The sequence below is a fragment of the Dama dama genome, chromosome 4 (assembly GCF_033118175.1).
Source record: "Dama dama isolate Ldn47 chromosome 4, ASM3311817v1, whole genome shotgun sequence".
NCBI classification, from domain to species: Eukaryota; Metazoa; Chordata; class Mammalia; order Artiodactyla; family Cervidae; genus Dama; species Dama dama.
Window position 1 is genome coordinate 20,501,485 of NC_083684.1, and position 26,604 is coordinate 20,528,088.

Genomic DNA, 26,604 nt, shown 5'->3' on the forward strand with positions numbered 1-26,604 from the left:
CTTCCGGGTCAACATGGCGGCCGTGTGGCTGCTGCTGCGCGCTCTCCGCCCCGGTCCGGGACCGGGTCCGGGGCGGCTGCGGTGCCCCTACTCAGGCTGGAGCCCAGGCTGCTCCTCCGGGGCCAAGTGGAGGTGGCCGTATGTCGTCCACAGGCCTCCGATGGGCCTCGTCGGGCCTGGAGGCCGAGCCCTGCAGGTAATGTGCGGGCCTCCGGCAGCGGCGTTTGGGATGGTAATGTGGAATATGCTCTCCGCCGTTTCGGCTTCGTCTTCCGAGAGGCCGCTCCTGCCTGCAACCCGGAGGAGAGGCGGGCGGCGAGGCCGGCGGGCAGCCAAAGGGAGAGACCAGGGGTGAGGCCGCACAGTTGGACTTTTCTAGTCCTTGTTTCGGGCTTCCCTGGTGGCTCAGTGGTAAAGAACCGGCCTGCCAGTGCAGGATGGTACCCTGGGTGGGTAAGATCTCTGGAGAAGGAACTGGCAACCCACTGTATTCTTGCCTGGGAAATCCCATGGACAGAAGAGCCTGACGGGCTACAGTCCATGGGGTCTCAAGGGTCACACAGGATTTAGCGACTGAACAACAACAGCACTTGTTTCGTATATTGATATTTTTTGCGCGTCTTCCTGGCGTTTTGAAATTGAATCGACTAAGAGTTTCACTAATTTCTAGCAGAGAATTATTTGCACTCATATAGATCAGATCACTCCAAGATGAATTCTATCGCCTTCCAATTGCTCTGAGCGGTTTTTTGGGTGAGCCAAGTACCTTGTAACTGTATTTTACTCTTATCGTGTAGCTTGACATGTTATGGACACAAATTCATTGACCTTCTGTGTGACGGGTGTGTTCCAGGCCCTGTTACTGTTAACATTTCACTCTGGAAACAGACCCTAAGTGCTTTTTTCACTGATTTTTTTAGCCCTCTATTAGGACCCCAACCCTCACATTTTAGGTTGTAATGTATTGTTATTGTATTTTACCATAAGTTGAGGACCAATTTCATATCATAATCCTATTCTACACCCTTTCTGAGTCTGAGGACAACTATAGATCATGGCATCCAGTCCCATCACTTCATGGCAATAGATGGGGAAACAGTGGCAGACTTTATTTTGGGGGAGCTCCAAAATGACTGCAGATGATGACTGCAGCCATGAAATTAAAAGACGCTTACTCCTTGGAAGAAAAGTTATGACCAACCTAGACAGCATTTTAAAAAGCAGAGACATTACTTTGCCAACAAAGGTCCGTCTAGTCAAGGGTATGGTTTTTCCAGTAGTGATATTTGGATGTGAGAGTTGGACTATAAAGAAAGCTGAGCACCAAAGAATTGATGCTTTTGAACTGTGGTGTTGGAGAAGACTCTCGAGAGTCCCTTGGACTGCAGGGAGATCCAACCCAGTCCATCCTAAAAGAAATCAGTCCTGAATATTCATTGGAAGGACTGATGCTGAAGCTGAAACTCCAATACTCTGGCCACCTGATGCAAAGAACTGACTCATTTGAAAAGACCCTGATGCTGGGAAAGATTGAAGGCAGGAGGAGAAGGGGACGACAGAAGATGCAATGGTTGGATGGCATCACCGACTCAGTGGACATGAGTTTGAATAAACTTCGGGAGTTGGTGATGGACAGGGAGGCCTGGCGTGCTGCAGTCCATGGCGTGGCAAAGAGTTGGACACGACTGAGCGACTGAACTGAACTGAATGGATGTATTACACTTGTTTTTGTTTTTAGTTCTATTGAAAGGAAAATCATAATTCATTAATTTTAGTCAGACTTGAGTATTCTATGAAAATAAATAAGGACTGAAGTAGGCAATTCACACATACTTGTGGATACTTAACAGATTACCTCACTAACAACTAGAACAGTAATAACAAAATCTGGTTTAAACAAACAGCGTTTAGGGTTGACTTTGAAGAATGACTTGTCTGTGCTGTGCCTGACACACTGTTCCTCGTTTATGGTACCCAGTCTGTCTCTCTGTGGTTCTCCCTTATATGCCTCCTGGTCATTACTGAACCAAGTACAGTGGTATTAATTAAACTGGATAATAATTGTATGTACTAGGAATTTTTAACCTGTTGCTAATAGATTATATGTAGCATACTCTTTTGGTAAGGAGTACTTTTCTTCATAACAGCAGCCGACCAGGGATGAACTAAGGGAAAGAATTTAAAACAAATGTATGTATGTTAAGTGTGTTAGTCACTTAGTCATGTCCCAGTCTTTGGGACCTCATGGACTATGGTCCGCTAGACTCCTCTGTCCCTGGAATTCTCCAGGCTAGAATACTGGAATGGGTAGCCATTCCCTTCTCCTGGAAATCTTCCCGATCTAGCAATCGAACCCTGGTCTCCTGAACTGCGGCCAGACTTTGCTATCTGAGCCACCAGGGAAGCCCTTAAAATAAATAAGTCAATATAAATGAAGAAATTGCTACCACTGAGATAAAAAAATTAAGTTGAACCATTGACCATAACATAAAATACATTCAAGTGGGAAACTGGTCTTCCTGGGAATGTTCCACAAGGAATGGTTGTCTGGAGATGTTGGGAGAAAAAGGTCTGGACAACCAGTGAAGCCTTTGCTCCTTGTGTCCCGCAGGAATCCTAGGGCACAGAATGGCAGCCAGTGTTCTGCACCTCCATTTCAGCGTTTCTCTGACTTGTTTGCTGTTGACCTTTGGAACTTTTTTTTTCTTTTGATGTTATGGTAAAACTTTGAAATAATGCTCAGATTATTGGTTCATATTTCAGGGCAGTGTAAATATTACATAAATGAATCTTGGCGCTATTAGGAAAAATTTTGTATCGGGGGTGAGTTGGCACTGCCAGCTGTGCTGTGGCGTCTGTGTGATTGAGGCTCTGTGTCCTTCTTTTCAGAGTTTCCAGTTGCAACTGCTAACCCCTACCTTTGAAGGAATCAGCAGATTGTTGGTGAAACAGCACATTGTACAGAATCCAGTCGGACTCTGGAAACTTCTAGGTTTGTATGTTTGGAAAGACAGAAGTGACAGGCAGAACGTGTGGCATTTGTGAATAAATTCAGAGGACTGCTTGTTTGACATTGTCAGAAAAAACGAAATCACTTAAGAGGCCCTTCAGCTGCTACCCAGTGTGAGCCCTCAGATGCTCTGAAGTGAAGTTTTTGAGAAGGAAATTTGTCTAAGGTCAGAACAGGCCACTTTTGCTTATTTTGAGTTGTCTCTTCTTTTTTTAAAAATTCTGGCCATGGAGAGAGGGGATCGGGATGGGGAACACATGTAAATCCATGGCTGATTCATGTCAGTGTATGGCAAAAACCACTACAATATTGTAAAGTAATTAGCCTCCAACTAGTAAAAATAAGTGGAAGAAAAAAATTTCTGGCCATGATTGGGCTGCTTGTCAAAGGTTTTTCATGCTCTGTAGCCAGCTCCAGTAGTGCTTACTCAGGAGCTACAAGCTTAGTAAGGGCTGCTTGACAAATGTTTTTCATGTTCCCTGGTGGCTCAGATAGTAAAGAATCTGCCTGCAATGCAGGAGAATATGGGTTCGATCCCTAGGTTGGGAAGATCCCCTGAAGAAGGGAATGGCTACCCACTCCAGCATTCTTGCCTGGAGATTCCATCGGCAGAGGAGCCTGGTGGGCTCCAGTCCATGGGGTCACAGAGTCAGACGTGACTGAGCAACTAACATTTTCATGTTCTGTAGTGAGCTCCAGCAACGGTGAGTAAGAAGTTACAAACTGTGTATGGTTTATGTGCAGAAATTAAGTAAACATACCTTGATTTTACACTAGAGTTGCACCGTTTCATGACATCTTGTGATAATCCTGCTGTCTCTCTTGCTCTCTTTCTAAAAACTTTTGGCTGCATCCGGTAGCGTATGGGAGCTTAGTTCCCAGACCAGGGATGGAACCTGCGCCCTTGCTCTGAAAGGGGGAATCTTAACCACTGGACCACAGAAGTCCCCTGCTGTCTCCTTTATCTTAGGTCAAAGGCCTGTAAGGGTTGACAGCTATGCTTTTACTCCCCGCTTTGTTCAGTTGGAACAGGAAAACAGCAGAATCTTCCACTGCTGCAGACAAGCAGCCTTGTGCCTACCCAGTCCCAGCAGCCCACATGTGCCCCCAGCAGCACAGCCCTCACCCTCCAACAGCCCTGTGTCTGGTGGGCACAGAGGCGGTTTTATTTGTGATTTTGTTAGTATCTGTGAAGGAAGGTGCAGCCCAGTGGCTTTCTGAGGCGCTCTCCCCTGTTTTAAGCGCTGACGTGGACGAGCGAGAGCCTCAATGTGTGGAGTGGGCGCTGCTGTGTTGCAGCCGCTTGTGCTGCTCGTTTCTGAAGACGACTGTGTGTGGGAAGGGTAGTTCTCCCACAGACCTGTGACGCTTTCTCAAGTTTATGTTCATAACTTTTATTCCATCACGTTGGCTACTTTAAATTATAAAAACACTTATCTTCAATTGAAGTAGTTTATCATGTATAGTGAGTAAAGATTGTACCAAGAACAATCATCTGAATTTCTAAATCCTCTGCAGGTAGGTTCTCGATAGTTTATGTTTTGTTGGTTGTCTGGAAGTGTCCTCGTCTCCTGAGTGTGTATGTTAGTGCTCAGTCATGTCCGACTCTTTGCAACCACATGGACTGTGTAGCTCGCCAGGCTCCTCTGTCCATGAAATTGTCCAGTCAAGAATACTACAGTGGGTTGCCATTCCTTCTGGTCTTCATTGTGGCTCAGATGGTAAAGAATTCTGCCTGCAATGCAGGAGGCCCAGGTATGATGCCTGGGTCGGGAAGATCCCCTGTAGAAGGAAATGACAACCCATTCCAGTATTCTTGCCTGGAAACCCATGGACAGAGGAGCCTGATGGGCTCCATGGGGAAAAGTTAAGTCCATGGGGTCACAAAGAGTCAGACAGACTGAGTGGCTAAACATTTTGCTCTCATTCCCTTCTCCAGAGGATCTTTCCAACCCAGGGATTGAACCCAGGTCTCCTGCATTGCAAGCAGATTATTTACCGTATGAGCCACCAGGGAAGCCCTTTGTCCTGAATGTCTCCCTGTAATTGCAGGTCTGGTTGCTGTTAAGCACTTTCTCCATTTCTTGTAGGAGGCACTTACTATTTTAACACTTCGAGGAGGAAGCAGAAGACCAAGGACAATGATAAAGGCAAGGGGCGGAGCCCTGAGGATGACGAAGGTATATCAGTCTAATTTTTTGGGCAGAGGGGGGCTTCCCCCCGGGACCTGTGGGATGGAACCCTCGCCCCCTGCATTGGAAGGGCAGTCTTAGCCACAGGACTTCCAGAGAAGTACCCAGGGGAGGTTTTTTACTTTAAAAATGGTTTCATGTTATCTAAGCAGATGGGACCTCAGTGAACAGGAATGTTAGTGACCTTGAACAGCTTGTAATTAGTCATTTTGTTGTAATATTGGCCAAGTGTAGACTGAGCAACTAAGCGCAGTGGGATGACGCAGAGACTGCAGAGGGTGCAGAGCCCTCCTTTGGGTGTAGGGTGGGGGTGGGGAGGGCCGTGGGGCGGGGCGTGGGGCCCCGTCGAGCTCCGCCCTCCTCTCACGCCTGCTCCCCACACGGCAGAGGAGCGCAGGCGCCGGGAGCGCGAGGACCAGATGTACCGAGAGCGGCTGCGCACCCTATTCGTCATCGCAGTGATCATGAGTCTGCTCAATGCGCTGGGCTCCAGCGGAGGCAACATCTCCTGGAATGACTTCGTGCACGAGATGCTGGCCAAGGGCGAGGTGCAGCGGGTGCAGGTGGTGCCCGAGAGCGACGTGGTGGAGGTGTACCTGCATCCCGGTGCGGTGGTGTTCGGGCGGCCTGTGAGTGCCGCGCCAGCGGGGGTTGCTTAGAGCCAGCCGTGAGTGTCTTGATTTAAGGAGCCTGGAGGCTTTGAGAAGGGGGCCAGGCCATGTGGTCCTCGGGAGGAGCCGGGAGGGTGGCAGCGGACGTCCAGGGTCCCCCTGGCATGTGAGCAGCAGGAGGGAGGTGGAAACCCCTCCAGCCGGAACAGGTGGCAGAGAGACGGGTTGGCAAGGACCGGCCCTTGGAAGAAACAGGAAAGAAAGGGGGCAGAGGAGAGGGACCCTGCTCCTCCCCACCACAGGTAGCCCCCAGCTATACCAGCAGGGGAGAGGCAGAGGGGTGCATGGGCTTCACCCCAGTAGCAGGTCTGGCATCAGGGAGCAGAGAGGTACCTGTGACAGTGCTGGAACCTGGCTGGGTGGATCCTGCTGTGAGGACCTGGCCTTTTAACCTCCAAAGTGGAGCCTGAGCACTCAATGATGGTCATCACACTAGACTTTGAAGAGACTTCAGAGGGAGATCTAGTTGCTTGGTTTAAGTTCCAAGAGAACTTAGAATCAGAAAGGACAGTTTCCTCTGGAAAGCATGGCTGCTGGAAAGATGATTGATGTGGGCCGGGGTGGCAGTGATGAGATCTTCCTGCTAGCCTCCAGGAAACGCCACCCACTCCCTCTTCCTTAGCCTCTCGTCTCCCTGAGGACCGAGAAAGCCCCCTTGGTTGACTGTCAGGTCCAGCCGACAGGCAAACAATGAATCTTTGGAGGGTGACTATGGGTCCAGGTCCCACACTGGAGGCTCATTGTCAGGGTCTGCTTTGCCCTCCAGCAGAGTGCCAGCCCGGTGCTGAGTTTCAGTTGCACGTGCTGCCCTGCATTTGCTCAAAACCTTCTGTTAGTGAACATTTCATTGTAATTGTGTTTGAGAAAACAAAAACTTTCAAGATGTGGAGGAGGTTTCTGAGCAGCAGGCATCTGCTTCTGAAGCCCTGTCGCTGTCCGCGTGTGGCGGGGGCACCGTTCTCTGTCCTCGGGGTCAGCTATCTGGCCTGTCTGTCCCTCTCACATGCCTCTGCACTCTGCCCCCAGCGGCTGGCGCTGATGTACCGAATGCAGGTGGCAAATATCGACAAATTTGAAGAGAAGCTTCGAGCAGCCGAGGATGAGCTGAATATCGAAGGCAAGGACAGGATTCCAGTTTCCTACAAGCGGACGGGATTCTTTGGAAAGTAGGTTGGTCGTTTCTGTGGGCCTCTGAATTAAACCAGGCTTCACTCTGTGACGTGAGAGACAAAAAGTCCAAACAGAGTCTCACACTGGCTGTGCCCACCATGAACTGAGCCCCTGGTGGAGGCAGGCCTGGGAGTGGGTGGCGTGGGGCGGAAAGCCTGGAGTTCCTTGGTCACTGCTCCAGTAGTCTGTGGTGCTTTTTGTTCAGTGCAGGGTGGGTTTGCTGCCATCTGCAAACAGGAAGGTGGGGCGGGGAAGGGAGAAGCAGAGGTTCCCTGGGAACCTGTTGGTTCCATGCAGGGCCTACGGGCGGCAGGATCTGTACCCTCCTGAGGGGGAGCCAGTTACTCGGTGGGCCTGGGCGTGTAGCTGGGCGCTGGGACTGCGGTGTCCACAGGGCTGTGTCCCCTCATGGGGACTGGCGGCATCTGGAAAGTGCCATGTGTCTGTCACAGCTCCAGCTCCTCGGGGCAGGGCTCCCAGGCAGCACCTCTGCTTGTTCTAGGGGGTGGGGGCACACCCCTCTTCATCTGGGGTGAGGCCCCAGGGTTTGCTCTTTGTACTGTTAAGCTGATTTTGCTTAGTGACCCAAAGCGATGGCCTACTTTTGAAAGCAAAACGCATGGACGGTGAAGAGCTGCTCTTGGTGGCTGTGAGCTGTCCAGGGCTCTGGACAGTGGGTGGTGGTTCTGGCTTCATGCCTGGTTGGTGCTGCCTGCTCAGCACCGTGGTACCCAGACCTGGGCAATGTATGAAGGAAGGGAGGTGGTAAAAACCAGACGAGGAAATGCATTTTCAGTGCTGGCTCCACAGTTAGTCTCAGAGTAAGGGAGTCCTTTTCCTTCTGGGAGGTCTGGGCCCAGCCCGGGTGAGGTGTGTCCGGGGGCTGCCCAGAGCCACGCCTGAGCCTCTGCCCGCCTGTCTCTCTCGCCAGCGCCCTCTACGCCCTGGGGATGACGGCTGTGGGCCTGGCCATCCTGTGGTATGTTTTCCGTCTGGCTGGGATGACGGGACGGGAAGGCGGATTCAGTGCTTTTGTAAGTTGTGCAGATTGTTCCCCTGAACTTGTGCCATTGGGATTTTGTCTGTGTTTGGGCTGAACCCTCTCCCGTAAATGGCAGGATGGGTGCGCAGTGGATGCTAGCCTGTCAAAGGCCGAACTGGCAGCTCTTCTTTCCTTCTGTCTGACTGACATGGGGGCTCCGCTCCCCAGCTCTAGCCCAGGCCGCTTCTGTGATGTGGGAGGGGCTGAACCCAAGGGGGTCCATACTACAGTGTGCTCTGCACTTCCTTCTCAGCTGGGCTTGACTTTGGGGGTTTCATGTACTAGCTGAAACATCTTGGAAGGTTGTCTTCGAAAGAACAGCCTTAATACACTCCACAAGTATTCTCCTATTCCAGTGCATTCAGTGCAGTGTGCACTTGCCCTCCCTGTCAAGTCGTACCTGGCTCATCGGCCACGTCAGCAAAGGGCCACAGAGGAGGCCCTCCTGGGAACTGGGGTGGCAGGGATAGAGTGCCCCTGCCTCCACCCGAATGGGCCCTCGGGAGCTCTGGACTTGCATCCACATTGGGCAGCGTGTTGTCTCGGGTGCAGTATACCTGGCCCAACCGGTGTGATAATTCTTGCACATTCTGGGCTGTTTTTTTGTTGTACTTAAATAACACTGTGATGAATTCCACACACTGCCTCTTTTGAGAGCTGAAGGAGATTCTGGCTGAGGTGAGCTGCTCACTGAGAGCTTGTCTGTCCAGCCAGATTGCTTGCCAGAAATTGACGAGGTGATGTTTTTACCAACACTTGCAGAATTGAGTGTCTTTCGGTAACTTTTATATAAATCAGTAAAAGAAGTCAGAGGCTAATGGGGAAAGTCACATAGAGAAATAAGAACACTCCCACACAGACTCTGTTAAATTACCTGGTTAACGTGGGGAGCATTTTCCTTTAGAGCAGACTGCTCAGTGCCAGGCAGCCTCTGTCACTGCCCTCATGTGTCTGGACGGTGCCCTTACCTGCCGTCTGAGCGAGTGGAGGGGTGGGAGGACATGCAGGTGAACAGGCCCCCAGGCTCCTCTGCCCTGCCCCGCTGGACTGCACAGGGCTCCGCCCTCTATCTTTCTGCCCAGAATCAGCTGAAAATGGCTCGTTTCACAATTGTGGATGGCAAGATGGGGAAAGGAGTCAGCTTCAAAGACGTGGCAGGAATGCATGAGGCCAAGCTGGAGGTCAAGGAGTTCGTGGATTATCTGAAGGTGAGCACATGGGGCACGGTGCGGGGGAGGTACTGCCCAGCCTGATGCTGGGCTCCTGGTGCGTCCCCTGCTCAACCCGGACCGATGGTGCCCTGCGCGGCCCGTCACCTGTCATGGTGGAGCACTGTGCTCTCCCTAAGCTGCATGGACAGGACCAGTACAGGACCCAAGCCTTCCGAGGGTCGTGTCTGGATGATTCTCTGGAGCCCAGAGATCAGCCTGCACATTCTGCTGCTCTCCTAGAGCCCGGAGCGCTTCCTTCAGCTTGGTGCCAAGGTCCCGAAGGGTGCGCTGCTACTCGGCCCCCCCGGCTGTGGGAAGACGCTGCTGGCCAAGGCAGTGGCCACGGAGGCCCAGGTGCCCTTCCTGGCGATGGCTGGCCCGGAATTCGTGGAGGTCATTGGAGGTGGGCCCACCTGGCTGCATGTCAGGGGCTGTGGGGGTGAAGGTGGAAACACAAGACCTGTGTCTGGGAGTCATGGGCGTGGAAGGAGCAGGCGCTGACGTCCTGGGGAGTCCAGGAGGGAGTGGGCTAGCCAGTGTGCAGCAGAGGCCACCTACTGGGCTTTCTGTGATAGCAGGGCTCGTACCCATGACCTGTCCGCTTCCCCGTCCTCTGTGTCCTCAGGCCTTGGTGCAGCCCGTGTGCGGAGCCTCTTCAAGGAAGCCCGGGCCCGGGCCCCCTGCATCGTGTACATCGACGAGATCGATGCCGTGGGCAAGAAGCGTTCTACCGCCATGTCTGGCTTCTCCAACACAGAGGAGGAGCAGACGCTCAATCAGCTGCTGGTGGAGATGGACGGTGAGCACCATGGGGCTGGGATCGGCGGGGATGTTGGTGGACAGTGAGGGGACGTCAGCACCAGGAACTCTTCTCCAGCAGGAGGTAACCAGAAACATAACTTTCAATTTCCCAAAGTTAGGGCAGTGGTGAAATAAGGAAGAAAAGCTGGGAATATCATGTGGAGTCGGGTCATGACAGTGGTCGTCAGTCTCAGAGGGGGTCAGGGGTCATGCTGACAGGAGTCTATGTGCCCAGCAAGGGCACAGTGGGTGCCTCAGGTATGCTGCTGGGGATGCTGTGTCAGCTGTCCTTGAGATGACCTCTGGAACTGGCTGCCACACAGTTATTTAATGGAGTTGTTTTTCTCTTGAGCTACTCTTGTAAGATCCTCTTTGGTGGGGGTGTGTGTGTGTGTGTAGATATTATGTGTTTGTGTTGTTTATAGTAAAATATACAAACCATAAAATTAAGCCATTTTAACCATTTTTAAGTGCAGAGTTTAATGGCTCTAAGTACGTTCCCAGTGTTCTATAACCATCACCACAATCCGTCTCCAGAACTTTCTTATCTTCCCAAACACAAACTGTCCCCATTAAATACCAGCTCCACATTCTCCCCTCCCCATGCTCCAGCTCTGCAGGAGCCATCTGTAAGTTTTCTTTAATCAGAATTCTAGTTCTGTTCTAGGTCTTGAAGATGAGAAAGATGCTTTTTTCTCAAAGTAGTTTTGGTCCTAAGAGAATCATTTATTGTTGTATTTATTTTCCTCTTTAAAGTGTTCTTAGTGTTTGGGATGGTGGATCTGGTGACCAGTGTGTGGGGCAATGGACTCTGGCTGTATGTGGCTAAATGTGAAACTTTTTTTGGCCTCTTATTTTCAGAGTCTCAGACTTAAAAAGCACTGCAGAAGCAGTCAGAATTCCCATAAGCGTCCTTCCCCCCCACCCCCGACAGCCTGAAGGCCGACGTGGAAGAGGCATGACGTGGGCTTCGGGCAGATGTGCGCTTCTGCAGGGCCCAGGGCAGGCTTATGTTGCCTAAGTGTCTTGTCTCCTTAGTCTTCTCCAGCCTGGGCCTGACTCCCCGTCCTTGCCCTTGTGGCTGACACTTCCTCCAGGTCAGGCCCGGGTGTTGGCAAGAGCCGTGCAGCTGGCCTTGGCGCCCACGCCCCCTGACCTTGGTGCCGGGATTCGGGCCTGCAGCTGGTCAGGTCAGGGGGCTGATGCACGGGAGCGTTTCATCATGTGAAAGCCCCTCAGGTTCAAAATCAAAGTGATTTCTCACATGGCCGAGGAAAGGGCAGCCTCGTCAGGGCCTGACGACCGTTTGCATCTGGGGGTGCCCCTGCAGACCCGCGTCCCTCTCTGCATCTGGGTGTGTCAGTCAGAATAGCCCAGGGTCTCTGCCCCGTGGGCAAGGTCTGAGGAGCCATCTTCCTGGGGAGGACGTGCCCAAGAATTGTGGACCTGAGACATGGCTGTATGAGATGCTTCTTGGAGATGGGGTCCCCAGTGGGGTCTGCCCCCCACCCCACCCCCGGCTCTGACCGGCCCCTTCCTGTGTGCTGGGCTGTGAGCGGCTGGATCCTGAGTGTGCCGTTTGTTTGTGTGCAAGTTAGACTCCTGCTCCCCAGATATCCCATCATAGGATGTGATGAGTCTGCTGTCAGAAGTGCAGACAGGACTGTGACCTCTGGCTCTCTTTAGAAAGATGGGCAACGTGGTGCTCCTGTGGGACACAGGCAGAGCATTTTGAAGCCACTGTCATGGGGGCTGTGCAGGGACATGGTGGGGTGCCCCTCTCCTCTCCAAGCGGGGGTTTCCTAACATGTCGTCAGGCTGAAGCACAGCCTCGTGCCTAGTCGTGACCTCGTGTGGGTGATGGGGGGCTCCCTTGTGGCCCTAGTGCAACAATCCCCCCCACCACCCCCGCTCCTGTTGTTGTTTGCACTTGAGGCCAGAGACCAACCCTCCAGGCGACGTGCACCCCCAGGAAGCGTTCCCAGCTGGCGCCTTCTCTGCTCCTCTATGCTGCTGGGAGGGGGGCGACTTCTGCCAGCTCTGCTGCAGCCGCAGGAGCCCCCCCCTCCCCGGATGCCCCCAAGAAGCCCTGGCAAGGCTGGGCTGCTGCGAAGGGGCCTTTGTGCACAGAGACAGCTGAGTCTCTTCCACCTGCAGGGGCAACTGAGGAGCCTTTGTCACCCCTTGGGGAGGAGTGGGCGCTGGCCGTGGGAAGCCAGAGCTGGAGGAAGCCCACCACACAGGCGGAAGCCAGGCATCTGCCACCCCTCTCACAGCCTGATGGGCACAGAGAGGCCTTCGTGCCCGGTGCCCCATGGTGGACATTTCCATCCACACCCCCGTGGACTCGATTCTGCCCAAGTTCTTGAAAAGGCCCAGGTATCTAACCAGCAAGGACCTATAGTCAGTACCTTGTAATGACCTGTGATAGAGGAAAACCTGCGAGAATGTACATGAATACATACATATACGCAAATATAGTGGCGCCTCTGTGTTGCGTACCTGAACACTGTAAATAACATACACTTCAATAGAAAAATAGAAAGGAAACAAAGGGAACCGCAGGTAGCCCTCCCACGCCTAATGTGGAAAAACATTAGTCTGTGACCCGTGTTGACTGAATCTGCGTGAGGCGTGCTGCTTCGTCCTGGCTCACTGTGTGTGTGGATGCTGGCGGCTCCAGCACGTCTTGCTGAAGCACCATCCTCCTGCACTGAGCCTTCACCTCCTCGCGAGTGCAGCCAGCGCCTCGGCAGAGCCTGTTCTCAGCTCCCTAGTGACTGGGCCGTGACTCTGTCCTCACACATGCATCACTTGTCACTTAGCTGTGCACTCAAGTCTTTGATCAAGGTAGTGGCAACAGCAGACATGGTGAGGATGAGGAGACTGGATCCCAGACCGCTGTGTGAACTTGGGCCCTCAAGTGAGTGAAGCAGCTGTGAAAAGGCGTCCGTGAAGCAAACCTGAGCCCCTGCAGCAGGGGCGGACAGCATGCAGCCTCTTGGGCCGGCTCTGAACAGACTGAGCATGTCTGATCTGCACACTGATCCGGTGTCCACAGAACACGGTGCTCCAGTGTTCCCTTGTGATAGCTGAACACCCTGGAAAGAGCCTGTGCGACCTCCAGTGGGTGCCTGGCTGAGCTCCATGTGTGCTCACCCGGTCACAGTGCGGACACCGGGTGTTGTCGTGCAAGCCTGCCTGACTGGACCTCAGGATTTATGCCGAGTGAGAAGGGCCAGCCTCAGAGGCTATGTATATGAGGTTGTGCAAATGACAGACTTCTAGAGAGCAGACTGATGAGTAGTTGTGAGGGGCTGGCACGGTGAGGTTTTCGTGGTGGTGCTAGTGGAGAGGCACGTGCCCAGCTGCTGGGGCGGCAGCACATGGCCTGCACCTGCAGTGCGGGCCCTGCACAGGAGTCGGCACTCAGCCGTGGGAACGTCTGTACGGTGTCACCCCTTGGTATGTGTCCACAACTGTGTGAGTCCCTAAACCAGCCCTGTGGCTGCTTGCTGATAGAGGCCGTTCTGTGGGAGCGCCCTCCTGGAGCCCCTGGCACAGCTGGTGTTTTCTCATGTACCCTTTGTTTTTGCCGTTTTTCAGTGTCTTTTCACTGTTACATAATCTCACGGTTCTGTGTTCATAGCCCCAGCCTGTGGTGGGCAGGCATTTGGGGAGCCCTAAGGGGCAACCCAGGCAGGAGTCTGAGACAAGCTGTGGGGGTGGCCCAGGGAGTGGAGTCAGGTTTGTCCAGGGCCCTGGCCTCCAGCAAGCCTCTCGTTTCCGTGTGAGACTTTCACTTTTCCGTCAGCAAGGCTGACGTGTGTGGTACCTCCCACACACTGGTGTGGTGGTACTCACTTTTTCTGGTGGTGCCGCTGTCCTAGCAGTCCATAGGGAAGCTGCCCAGTTGGGCTCCGCACCTTCACGGCCACTGTCTGTCCCTCCAGGAATGGGTACCACCGACCACGTCATCGTCCTGGCAGCCACCAACCGAGCTGACATTTTGGACAATGCTCTGCTGAGGCCAGGCCGACTGGACCGGCACGTTTTCATTGACCTTCCCACGCTGCAGGTCAGTGCGACCTGGCTGGTCCATCCAGGGTCCCTGCCCTTCTGGTTTTGACTCTCACTGACCTTTATGATGAGATGTCTGGGCTGAGTTTTGTGGACAGCCTTTGCAGAGCGTCACGCCCATGTGCTGGTGGCTTTGGAGAGTGAGCTGCACAGTGGCCCTGCTGGGGTGGACGGCTGTGAGCCCTGGGACTTCTTGGCCCTGCCGCCTCAGGCCTCAACTTGGATGCCCACCTCCGAGGGTGTCGGGCCTTCCTGGTGGCTCCCGAGGGAGCAGGAGACCCTACAGGAGCAGGGAAGGGTCTGGATGGCAAGTGTAGCAGGTGGCTGGCAGGTTAGCGTTTCTGTGCAGACGCGCATGGAAGTGTTGTCTGAGGCTCTTGAGTTTGTTTCTGAGAGTAGAAACTGACCTTACAACCAGTGAATCCTGATCAGCAGGCGCGGAGCCGGCACCGTGGCCTCTGACCTGTGACCTTTGTACCCTGTTCTTTAGGAACGGAAGGAGATCTTTGAGCAGCACCTGAAGGGCCTGAAGCTGACACAAGCCAGCAGCTTTTACTCCCAGCGGCTGGCGGAGCTGACGCCTGGCTTCAGTGGTAGGGCTGTAGGAGTGCTGGTCCTTGTCTCAGGGCAACAGGGGCGGGCCTCCCGAGGAACTCTCCAGCCCTGCTCTGGGCTCCTTGGCCAGCACAGCTTGAGTGGGAGTGGTGTGTGCCCAGCAGGCAGAGGTAGAGGGACTCTTCCCCGAGGTTCTGTCTCCTGTGCCCCAGGGTGGTCCCAGCCTCGCTCCCTCCCACTGCTCCCCACCAGAGGCAACCCTGCGAGGCCGTGTCCCTCCCCGCCACCTTCTCCATGTTATCACAAATCTAGATTTTTGTGTACGGTTCTCGTTTCTCAGGGTGATGTAAATAAAACCCCCTGTTATGGTGTAAACCTGTTACCATGGTGTAGGTTTCTTCCCTTTGGACCTTTAACATCCTGAACTAGAACCTCATGGGTGTCAAGAACCTTTCTCATCCCTCAGTGTGTGTGTGGAACAGTGGGTGGAAGGATAGAGGGGGTCCAGAGAGGCTGCTTGCTGACCACAGCTGTGGGGCGGCTCGAGGGGGACAGGGTGGCTCCCCTCCCACCCCCATACCTCTGCGTCTACTAACACCCCCCACCCCCATGCTGACAGGTGCTGACATCGCCAACATCTGTAATGAGGCCGCGCTGCATGCGGCGCGGGAGGGGCACACAGCTGTGCACACGTCAAACCTGGACTACGCTGTGGAGCGCGTCGTGGCCGGTACGTGGACTTGTCTGTGGGGGTGGGGGGGCGGCCTAGACATCATGTGATGGCATTATTGCCCAAGAGGGAAGACAGGCCACCCGTTCCTGCTTTCCTGTCAGATGTTACAGTGTGACTTGTTCTCCTTAGTTTGAGATAACTGTTGACTAAGAGCAGGCGGGCTGTTGAGACAGAAATGTAGAAGAATCTCACAAACTCAGTGTCCTTCGCCCACGAGCTGACGGGCGGTGCCCAGACAGCCACTGTCCACATGGGCAGGGGTTGGAGCTGCTGCTCCTGAGGTCTAGGAAGAGGCCTTTTATGCCAGGGTCTCCGTGCCCTGTAGGGGGAAGGGGAGGGCGGCGTCTCAGCAGTGCTTACCCACTGCTGTTGGACGTGGAATGCGTGGACTTCTGTGAAGAGAGCAGGCCAGGGCTCCTGTAGCCCCTGTGGCAACACCAGACATGGTGCGTCTTGTCCTTCAACGGAATTCCAACCAAGGCACTGAGCGGGATACCGAGGAAGCAGCGCCTCGCTCAGATGGCCTGTCCTCCAGTCTTTCAGACTAGGACAGGACCCTCCACAATGGGGACGGCGAGTAGGCGAAGACAGAAGGGCTCGCCTTGAGGTTTCTCACTGTAAATCAGGGTTTACATAAGCCAGTTGTTTTGTGTGAAAACTGATATGCTTCCAGCAAGTGTGTTCTAAGCAGGAAAGACTAGAGAAGAGCGCCCAGAATCCTGCCCGAGTGCAGCACCTCAGGCAGGGTGCTCCCGCGTGGCAGCCAGCAGGGTCCAGGGGGACAGCCCGACTGCCACAGCCAGCACGTCGGATGTGTCATCTCGAAGCTGGCAGCATAGGTGGTCCCAGCCGCATCCCTGAACCCAGGGCTTACTCGGGATAACAATGAGTGGACAGCAGGTGAGGCCTCAGCAGTGACTTGAGCAGGGGATGTAATGAAAGGTTATGAGGTGAAGGGTCAAGCGACTCAGGTAAGAGGACTGGACAGTCGCGGGCTGCAGCTGCCCTGCTACGTCACGCTGTCGGCCCCGCAGCCCAGCGAGGGCCATGTTGAAGGGGCTGCAGTCCTAGGGGTTTTCAGTGGTGGGGTCAGTGGGCCGAGCAAGGCTCCTGTGGCATCCTCACAGTCCGAGCAGCCAGGGGGAGGATGGGTGGCTGGGCTGGGGACACAGAAGCTGAGTGTCCAGTGGCGACTTTGCATTGGCACCTTGGGAACATGCCTGCCATATACCCGGGGTGCCTGAGCTCACCTTTCTGGGCTTCTTTCAGGGACTGCCAAGAAGAGCAAGGTCCTGTCCAAGGAAGAGCAGAAGGTGGTTGCGTTCCACGAGTCGGGCCACGCCCTGGTGGGCTGGCTGCTGGAGCACACGGAGGCTGTGATGAAGGTGTGTGTGGGCAGCCCTGGCCTGGCTGCCCAGTTGGGCTCACTTTGGAAGGCCCATGTTTTGTGCCTGGAGGGGCGGAGGTGGGGTGACTGTGGGAAAGCCACATAACGACCTGTGGTCTCCCTCCCCATCTGCGTGGTAGGTTGTGGAAATAAGAACTGCCAGGCGAACCATCAGCTCTGAGATGTGCTGACTTAGAAAGGTCGTCAGCACACCTTACGTATGTGGCAGGGCTAATGCCATGACGCTGCCCCTGGTGGTAACATTCTGACAGGGCATCCCTGAGTGACCACTGGGGACAGTGCCCGTGTTGGGGACATGGGTGCCCCGTGTTGAGGGTTGTTAACTGCCCTCCACTTGGACCTGTCCCCCCTCATTCCTTGTTCCCTGACCTCCAGACAGAGGGCTGTGCTGGCAGCTGCAACCGGGGTGTGGGTGTCTCCCAGGGGTTTTGGCTACAGCCGAGCATTGCTGTCAGGCTGCCTTGGATGGTGCCCTGCTGCTCAGGCTGGTCCGTTGTGTCCTCTGTAGAGGGCTGTGACTGAGACCCGTGTGTGTGAGAAAACCCAGTAATTATGATCAGTGTTTTCATGCAGTATCTCAAGAAAATGAATATAGGACATTCATTTGGTGGCTGAGGGCCAGGTAGATGAGTTGTGCTGAGGTCTTCTTGCCTGCACCCAGCTCCTTGCCAGCCAGCATGGTGACGTGCACACCTCAGTGTCTTGGGGTGGCCTCCTGCGGCTATGACCCTCAGACCCATGCCTACTTAGGGCTGGCCTCATTGTGTGGGCTCACCTCTTGTCACTAGTCTTTCCTTCATGGACACGTGGTCATGTGTGGGGTCCTCACGCCCTTCTTGCAAATACTCTTATAAATATGGGGACCTCAGATTGGTTCCCTTGCTTCAAACCCTCTGAGCAAAGGCTGTCTTGTGCCCCCTCATCTCTGAAGCCTGGGCCCTGCCGGCTAACAGACCACCTCATTGTGCAGGTGTCCATCACTCCTCGGACCAATGCGGCCCTGGGCTTCGCTCAGATGCTCCCGAGAGACCAGCACCTCTTCACCAGGGAGCAGTTATTCGAGCGCATGTGCATGGCCCTGGGCGGTCGTGCATCCGAGTCCATCTCTTTCAACAGGGTCACTTCCGGTGAGTGGCAGCTCCTGCGCTGCTTTGGCACCCTCAGCCCTTCTGCGAGGGAGGGGGAATCTGTGGAGGGGTCTAAGCAGAATGCACACGCCACCTTGAATTTCATTAAGGGTTCTTTGTGTTTGGCTGCACTGGGTCTTGGTTGCGGCATGCAGGCTTTTCATTGTGGTGGCTTTTCTTGTTCCTGAGCATGGGCTCTGGAGGGGCACGTCGGCTTCAGTAGTTGTGGACCATGGGCTTCGTTGCTTCTCAGTATGTGGGATCTTCTGGACCTGGGATTGAACCCGTGCCCCCTACATTGGCAGGTGGATTCCCAACCACTGGACCACCAGGGAAACCCTGAGTTGTTTTTCTACACAAAAGAAAATTTTTTTAAGTTTTAAGGACCAGTGACAGGATACAGTTGTTCCCTGAGGACCCACCTCTGCTGTCAGGGCTGGTGGGGCCCCTGACCTGCAGCTTCAGGGAAGAACCTCCTTTTCTGATCCCACACTCCAGGGGCACAGGACGACCTGCGGAAGGTCACCCGCATCGCCTACTCCATGGTGAAGCAGTTTGGGATGGCACCCAGCATTGGGCCTGTCTCCTTCCCTGAGGCCCAAGAGGGTGTCACAGGCATCGGACGGCGTCCGTTCAGCCAGGGCCTTCAGCAGATGATGGACCACGTGAGTCCCTCCCAATCTGAGCCATGTGTGTGGGGAGGGGGTGTGGTGTGCTGGCCCCGCACCTGCAGGAGCTGAGATTCTGGGTGAGGACCCACTGGCTGCTGTGGGTGCCGCGGGGCCATCAGGGGCAGCAAATAGATGCCTCTGGGGACAGAGCCAGCGCCTATGATCTCTGCAGCCTGAGGAGACGGCCAGGCAGTGTCACCACCCTCGGGCAGCTCGGGCGGCCTGGCGCACCGGCACGTAGGCAGCTTTGGGTGTGGAGGACGAAACGGGGCCCGAGTCTCCAGGAGCTGGCAGCCCCTTGCACAGTTCTCCGGGTGGAGGTGAAGGCAGGAGACTCTCGGCCGTGGAGCTCTCCTGTGCCCTGTGAGACATGAAAGGCTGTGCTCTGCACTTGTGTTTCTTCGTGCACCTTAGTGCCGGGGCCAGGCCGCAGGGGACCCTGTGCACAGCGGCAGCCATCCTGACCTGTCACACATCTCCTTTCGCAGGAAGCAAGGCTGCTGGTGGCCACTGCCTATAGGCACACGGAACAGGTGCTCCGGGACAACCTGGACAAGCTCCAGGCGGTGAGCCTCCGCTGTCCCTGGCCCCGTGCCTGCCAGGAGCTGGGCTGCTGTCACTTCCCACTGACGCAGCCACTCACCCATCCCAGAAAACCACATGACAAACGGGCCCCATCCAGCTCAACTGGATCCAGCGTCTTCCCTGCCTTGTTGAGCCTCATGTCATGCACCTGCCAGGCCAGGGCCAGTTCCTTCAGGACAGACAGGAGGACACTGCCAGCTCTCGGGGCCCATTACCAACTTGTGTGCAGTGGGTCTGGTTGATGTGGCTTAACCCCTTCACAATTCAAACTTCTGGAAATTTTACACTAAACGTTAAAGCTCAGAAGAGTTTTAGACGCACAGGGAGCTGCAAACGAGGCACAGAACCCTCAGCCTGTGACCGGTCCCCCCCCCGGTCAGTCAGGCTTGTTTTCCGCAGCCCAGTGACCACCACACCCACACTTCACCCAGGTCACTTGCTCTCGGTGCTCACGTCTGCCAGGCCCTCTGGGCTGGGATAGTCCCCCTCCTATTGCAGACAGCAGAGCATGAGGGCTGGTCTCATGTGTGGGGAACATCCCCAGGTGCGCTGTGTGTGATGTCCTCACAGTGATGCTGGGTGTCAGGTCTGGAGTGACCCCAGAGGCGCAACATCTCTGGACCTAGTGAAGGGGCAGCTCCTGGTGGATGGTCAGCTGTTTCTTCAAGGCAACGTTGTGGGGACTGTGGTATGGGGTCCTCAGACCAGCAACACCTGCCTGCTGGGAGCCGTGGGCAGTGCAGAACCTGCCAGGACCCTGTCGTGGGAGCCGAGTCTGTCCTGTTGCTGTGTGCACCATGACCTGCCCGCACTGTCCTGGAGTTCCAGGACTGAGTGCCACACAACTTACCCTGGGCGCCGCCTTCATGATCAGCCCTCCCTGCCCACTATTCTGCATCTGTGGCTTGTAGGTCTCCATTCCTGCAGTCAGGTTCATTGAAGAAAATCCCAAGTGTGAGCAGAGCCTTGTAGTTCAAGCCCATGTTGTCCAAGGGCCAGCTGTCAGAGCAGCCAGTGTGGGGGGTGATGGGAACCCACTGGGGGCTATATCCTGCACGTCAGCTCTGCTGCCCCCCATGCTGACGTCAGCTCTGCTGCCCCCCATGCTGACACTCACACGCGTTTGCAGAAGAAATCCAAGTTGCCTAAAATAAACAGATTGGGAAGGGAAGCAGAAAAGTTAATGAGGCTGGCAGCTGGGTTTGTCTCTAAGGTGGAGACAGGGAGCTATTCTTTGCGTGGGCTGCCCGCCTGTGCTGCGTCCCTGGGAAGTGGCAGGTCTGGGAGGCCAGGCCCTCCCCTTCCGTGCTCTGCTCTCAAAGGGCTCTTGTCCGGGCCCCCATCTGCCGCTCACACTGCCCTCTTGTTCCTCCAGCTGGCGAGCGCCCTACTGGAAAAGGAAGTGATCAACTACGAGGACATCGAGGCCCTCATCGGCCCGCCACCCCACGGGCCCAAGAAAAGGATTGCGCCGCAGAAGTGGAGCGACGCCCAGAGGGAGAAGCAGGACTCGGGGGAGGAGGAAGGGGCCTAGCAGCTGCCCCTGCTCTGGGAGGAGCCATCCTGGCCCCGGTAGCTACCCTACCCACGCCTCCATGCTGGTGCTAGCCAGGGGTGCTGGGCATGCAGTCCTCACCTCTCACCCCTCGCTGGTCAAGGCCCCCCAAGATCTATTTATTGACTTCCTTGCCTGGAGGAATAAATCTCTGCCGAGATGGATGGTTCATCTGCGTGTGTGGGTTGTCCTTGTGTGGAAAGGCCACCTGTGCTTGTCACAGGTGCGCATGGAGTGGCCCCATCTTGTGAGGGATCTGGACAGTATCATGGTTTGAGGCTCCTCCTGGCCCCTGAGACCTGGTCAGGATACCCCCAGCTCTGCACACGAAGGGCCTCTGAGGCCCTTGCTGCCTATCCTCTGTGGGGCCCTGTCCTGGGCTCGCTGGTCAGCGGTCAGTCAGGGGCAGGCGCTGGGCCTGGAGGAGTAAGGCATGGCCACCTCCTGCAGTGTGGACGCGGGCCCCTGGGGGGTGTCTGGGGTGTGGGAGGGAAGCCTGTGCTGCATGGTCAGCTCTGCCCTGATGGCGTCCTGGATCAGGGATCCCACGTCTGCAGGGTGAGAGGTCAGCTGTGCAGGAACCAGCTCCCTTAAGACTGAGCAGCGGTGGGGGGAACAGACAGACGAGGTGCACTCAGGGCCCTGAGTCCCCTGTGACACGACCTGCTGCTTGTTACTACTCCCCCTTCCATGCGTAGCGCCTGGAACCGTCCCCACGCCCAGTGCCCCGGGGAAGCACAGGGGCAGGGCAGGTGCGGGTGCCTACCCAAGGAGGGGCCCTGAGGCGACACCTTGCCTCTGCCCCGTCCTGTTTCATTCCTGAAGACAGCCTGGAGTTAGGAGAGTGGGTCCTCTCTGTGACCTCACTGGGACGTTGCCGAGCTCACTCCCTTGTACTTTACCATTAAAACGGCCAGTGTCTGGTGACACTTAGCCAGGAATAGGCTGTCAAGTGGGGTGAAGAGGGGCACCTCACTGTAGTGAGGAAGTGCAGCCTGCCTTCCCAGGGCTTGCCAGGGATCGGGCTCATGGGAACCCAGCAAGGGGAGGCCGATGGGACAGTGCTCTGATGTACAGAAGTGAGTTGTCACAGGTGATGTCACCTCCTGGTCCTTGAGACACAGCACTCGGGGAGAGCCCTGGGAGTGGGACCTCAGCCACCTTGCTACTCCTCACACCTCCCTAACGGGCTCCTGGGGGTGAAGGGTGAAGAGGTTCTCCCACAGCAGCCAGACCACTGGGCAACCTACTCTGCCCAGCAGAGCAGATATGGCGTGGCCTGACTGCAGTTTCTGGAACTGTCTCAGGTGTGTGAGGGCTCCTTGCTGAGACAGACATTAAGTGAACATACATTTAACACATCAGAGCCCAGAAGACAAAGAATATTGGAAAAATTAACTTACAGAGTTCACACATCATAATGCAAGTTGTTTTCCAATCTGATCTATGCTCAAATAAACAATTTTTTTGTTACACTTTTTGTCTTTAAAATTTTTTGTTGGGGTCCATCATATTAATGCCAGGTGTATAAGACAGTGGTTCATATTTGTATGTACTGGGAGATGATCACAATTGACATTTGTCACCATACAGTCAGTCACAGAAGGTTTTCTTGTGATGAATACTTTCAAGATCCACTCTCTTAGCAACTTTCATGTAAGACATCTGTGTTACAGTAACACTACCAGGTGGTCACTGACATGAGGTGGTCCTCATATTACACCAATCTCCCAGCCTCTGATCAGGTTTACATTTTGGCTCTACGGATGTGAGAGCTGGACCATAAAGAAAGCTGAGCACCAAAGAATTGATGCTTTTGAACTGTGGTGTTGGAGACGACTCCTGAGAGCCCCTTGGACAGCAGGGAGATCAAACCAGTCAATCCTAAAGGAAATCAACACTGAATATTCATTGGTGCTGAAGCTGAAGCTCCAGTACTTTGGCCACCTGATATGAAGAGCTGATTCACTGGAAAAGACCCTGATGCTGGGAAAGATTGAAGGCAGGAGAGGGGATGACAGTTGAGATGGTTGAATGGCATCACCGACTGGATGGACAAGAGTCTGAGTAAGCTCTGGGAGTTCGTGATGGACAGGGAAGCCTGGGGTGCTGCAGTCCATAGAGTGGCAAAGTTGGACACGACTGAGCAAGTGAACTGACTGGAGAGTTGAGAGGCCAGATGGTTGAGTTTTGTGGTGAAGCACTAACATCAACCTGTCCCTACTGAGTTATTAGGCTCCTGTTTTTCCTAATTCAACCAATGGTTCATATTGAGGACACTGTTAGTGTGCTAGTTTCTGCAAAGTGCTACAGGAACATGACTTTTTTTATGTGTCAAAACAATAAAAACACATTGCTGCTATGAGATTAATGTTTTATTTTTTTGAGATTAATGTTTTAAATTAATTATTATTATTGGGCTTCCCAGATGGCGCTAGTGGTAAAGAATATGTCTGCCAATGCGGGAAATGTGGGTTTGATTCCTGGGTTGGGAAGATCCCCTGGAGGAGGATATAGCAACTCACTCCGGTGTTCTTGGCTGGAGAATCCCATGGACAGCGGAGCCTGGTGGACTACAGTCCACAAGCTCGCAAAGAGTCAGACATGACTGAGCAACCTGGCACACACACATTGTTATTATTTTGGCTGCACTGCACAGCTTAATCTTAATTCCCTGACTAGGGACTGAACCCGGCCAGGCCGTTGACAGTGAAAGCACAGAAGCCTAACCACTGGATCCCCAGGGAATTACTTGAGATTAACTTTTAAAATCAAGACTGAGGGACCTTTCTGGTGGCCCCGTGATTAGGAATCCACCTGCCAAAGCAGGGGACACGGGTTTGATCCCTGATCCAGGACGACACCAAAAGCAGAGCAGCTACACACGTGCCACAACTACTGAATCTGTGCTCGAGCCCAGGAGATGCAACTACTGAGCTCGCACATCCTAGAGTTGGTGCTCCACAAGGGAAGCCACTGCAAGGCGAAGCCTGTGCACTGCAATGAAGAGCAGTCCCTGTTCACTGCATCTAGAGAAAGCCTGCATGCAGCAATGAAGACCCAGTGCAGCCAAAAATAAATAAATAAAAAACTTTAAAAAAAATCAAGATTGTATGTCAAAGGGCTCCAGGAGGTAGTGTTGACTGTCTTTGAGGTTGACCCTGAAGCACCAGCTGGAGGGGGCCAGTCAGGTCAAGGTATGGGGCAAGCAGACCCCTCTGTGAGTAACTGGAGCACAATTACAAGGAAATTCTGGGAGGCCATGTGTACCCCACCCCTCCAGGTGCTCCTCCAGAAACCTTGTGCCCGGTGAGCACTGAGTACAGGGCCACTGGCCAGTCCTTTCAGCAGCCCTTGCAGGTCCCAGACTGGGACAAAAGCCCCTTGGCAAAGCTGTGCCATGGAGTTCTGTGCCAAGCGGGGAGGGGCTTGTCCTGTAGCTGCAAAATTTTACAACCTTGAGCAAACAAGAGTTTGCATCAGGACTCCTGCTCACTTCTTCAGTCTTCCCAACTGGGAAGCTCAGCAGGCTCTCAGCAGTCACGTGGAAGCCTCGGGACTTGCTGTTCTGCATGTTCCCTAAGGACTCAAGTGTGAACTATTCAGGTGTTGAAAAACAGTGTTGGGTTGCTGGGCTGTGTGCAGCAGACTGAGGTCCTCAAGCTACAGCTTCACCTTCTCACCATTAACTCCAGACTTCAAATCTTCCCCCGGTACCCCGGCAGCACCCTGACTATGAGCAGATGAGCTGCACGAGTAGGTCTGTCCAGAAAGAGAAGAGGATGGGGACTGTGTTCTCAATGAGAAGGACCCATGGCAGAATCACTGAAAAGTGTCTCCAAGACACGGGGTACTGCCTGAAGCTCCAGAGGTTAAGAATCCACCAACACAGGGGACACTGGTTTGATCCCTGGGCACCTAGAGCTGGAGCACTGCAACTAGAGAAAGCCTTTGTGCAGCCACAAAGACCTAGTACAGTCAAAAATAAAGTAAAATAATAAACAAAGAAATCTTTAGTTTAAAAAAAAAGACATGGAAGGTGAGAGCTAACATTGTATTGTGTCTGAAGAAATAAACCCCAGGCAAAGGAGGGAGGAGGAAAAAAAAAAAAGAAATAAACCCCAGGCCAACGCAAGCATTTCTTCAGCAAACATCTCCTACACAGACCCTCTGCTGCCAGAATGGACTGTGGGTTCAGTTTCAATGGACAAAGTAATTTGTGAGGTAGATAATCTCTTGCTCTCTCCCTTCCTTCTCTCCTGCCCTGCCTTCCCCACCCTGGCTCCTACTCTGTCACCTGGAAACAAAGTGGTGTGACCTTTACTTACCAAGAGCTGGGCACTGAGCTTTGTCCTGAGGCCTAACAGGGCTCCCAGCAGCTTCTCCCATTTCACACCAAGCACATACCCAAAGTCTCAAATCTAGTACAAAGATTCTAATAGTATACTAGCCAACTCCACAGACACTTTCCTCTGGATCGCTGACCTTCCAGTTTAGCTGTCTGTGTCTGTGAAAGGCTAGAGATTTTAAACATGACCCTATTTTCAGAGATAAGCATCACTTCCAAGTTTACTGAGAAGAGCTTTCTTGTATTTGCTAACTGTCAGGAAAGCAAGCCTTGTACTGCCCTTGCTTCACAGCTACTGTTGTTCAGTCGCTCAGTTGCCTCCAACTCTTTGCCACCTGATGGACTGCAACACACCAGGCTTCCCTGTTTTTCACTATCTCCCAGAATTTGCTCAAACTCATGTCCATTGAATCAGTGATGCCATCTAGCCATCTGATCCTCTGTTGCCCCCTTCTCCTCCTGCCCTCAATCTTTCCCAGCATCAAGGTCTTTTCCAATGAGTTGGCTTTTCACATCAGGTGGTCAAAACATTGGAGTTTCAGCTTCAGCATCAGTCCTTCCAATGAATATTCAGGGTTGATTTGCTTCAGAACTGAGCACACACCTACTAGGTGTCAGGGCTCCAACCTTCCCCACAGGCTTGGCACTTGTGTTCCACACCTCCTCTGCCCTTAACATGTTTTGTCTACCTTACCGAAATTTCCTCACTGAGCCCCAACCTGATTTTTCTAGTACCCAAGGGTGTCTCAAGAGGGCACAAAGCTATCAGCATCAATATCAGCTACCTGTTTACTCAGTGCAGGATACAGACCTCCGAATTTCTCATTTTGCGTCATGAAATTCTTAAAACGGTGATCAAGTTTCGCGAGAGGAATCTTGGCGATTGGCGTGAGGGTAGGAAAGGAAGGCGGTACCTGGGGGGAAAGGCTCACAGATGGCAGATGTGTTGGCTTCGTCCCAGGCTGACCCGTGAACAGGAGGCGCCAGGGTCCAGGAGGCGGACGTTTGCCTGGCTACTTGGTGTTTTTACGACGCTCATCTGCGTGGAAGGCAGTGTGCACAGCGGAGCGCCGGCTACCCGCGGCCGGCCACGGTTCCTAGTTCCACACTCTCTGCGGGCTACTCGCCACCAGCGGCCCGACCACAGACCTCTGCGCGCCCAGGCTCCGGGCGACACGTTCGGGGCGCTCTGGAAGCCCGCTCCTAAGTGCGCGCTCCGCCCACAAGGAGGGTGAGCGGGCTCCACGCGGCGGCCGGCATTACAGCTTGGGACGCGGAGGGCGAGGCCTCCCGTGGCGCACTAGCAGGCTGGCAGGCCAGAGATTCCCCAGACCCAGACAACCGCTGTTCCCGCAACAGGAACCACAATAACGCCTGCAGAGCAGATCCATATCAGCCTGCGCCGCGAGGGCTGCCGGGAAGGCATAGACGTCACTCTGTGGCCC

At 54.1% G+C, this 26,604-nt stretch overlaps 1 protein-coding gene and 1 long non-coding RNA gene across 2 annotated transcripts; one reads left to right on the forward strand and one right to left on the reverse strand.

Moving 5' to 3' along the window:
• On the forward strand, nucleotides 1-20,982 carry SPG7 (SPG7 matrix AAA peptidase subunit, paraplegin). Its single transcript, XM_061138378.1, has 17 exons — nucleotides 1-196; nucleotides 2,890-2,992; nucleotides 5,101-5,190; nucleotides 5,590-5,831; nucleotides 6,900-7,039; nucleotides 7,975-8,077; nucleotides 9,168-9,293; nucleotides 9,537-9,699; nucleotides 9,922-10,095; nucleotides 14,051-14,175; nucleotides 14,668-14,770; nucleotides 15,352-15,462; nucleotides 16,735-16,850; nucleotides 17,844-18,000; nucleotides 18,499-18,665; nucleotides 19,160-19,237; nucleotides 20,632-20,982. The coding sequence occupies exons 1-17, from the start codon at nucleotides 14-16 to the stop codon at nucleotides 20,788-20,790; spliced, it is 2,340 nt and encodes a 779-aa protein (XP_060994361.1). The 5' UTR covers nucleotides 1-13; the 3' UTR covers nucleotides 20,791-20,982.
• Nucleotides 19,550-26,592, reverse strand: LOC133053920 (uncharacterized). The gene is made up of 2 exons (XR_009692349.1): nucleotides 26,074-26,592; nucleotides 19,550-20,401 (listed from the first exon to the last, which is right to left on the reverse strand). It is a non-coding gene; the product is annotated as an uncharacterized LOC133053920 (long non-coding RNA).
• Between the last annotated feature and the right edge of the window lie 12 nt (nucleotides 26,593-26,604).

Excerpts from the sequence above, each read along its gene's own strand:
- SPG7 (XM_061138378.1), top strand. The coding sequence starts at position 14 with ATGGCGGCCGTGTGGCTGCTGCTGCGCGCTCTCCGCCCCGGTCCGGGA. Across the intron at positions 2,993-5,100 it reads CGGACTCTGGAAACTTCTAG|GAGGCACTTACTATTTTAAC; the intron begins GTTTGTATGTTT and ends CATTTCTTGTAG. Across the intron at positions 8,078-9,167 it reads AAGGCGGATTCAGTGCTTTT|AATCAGCTGAAAATGGCTCG; the intron begins GTAAGTTGTGCA and ends CTTTCTGCCCAG.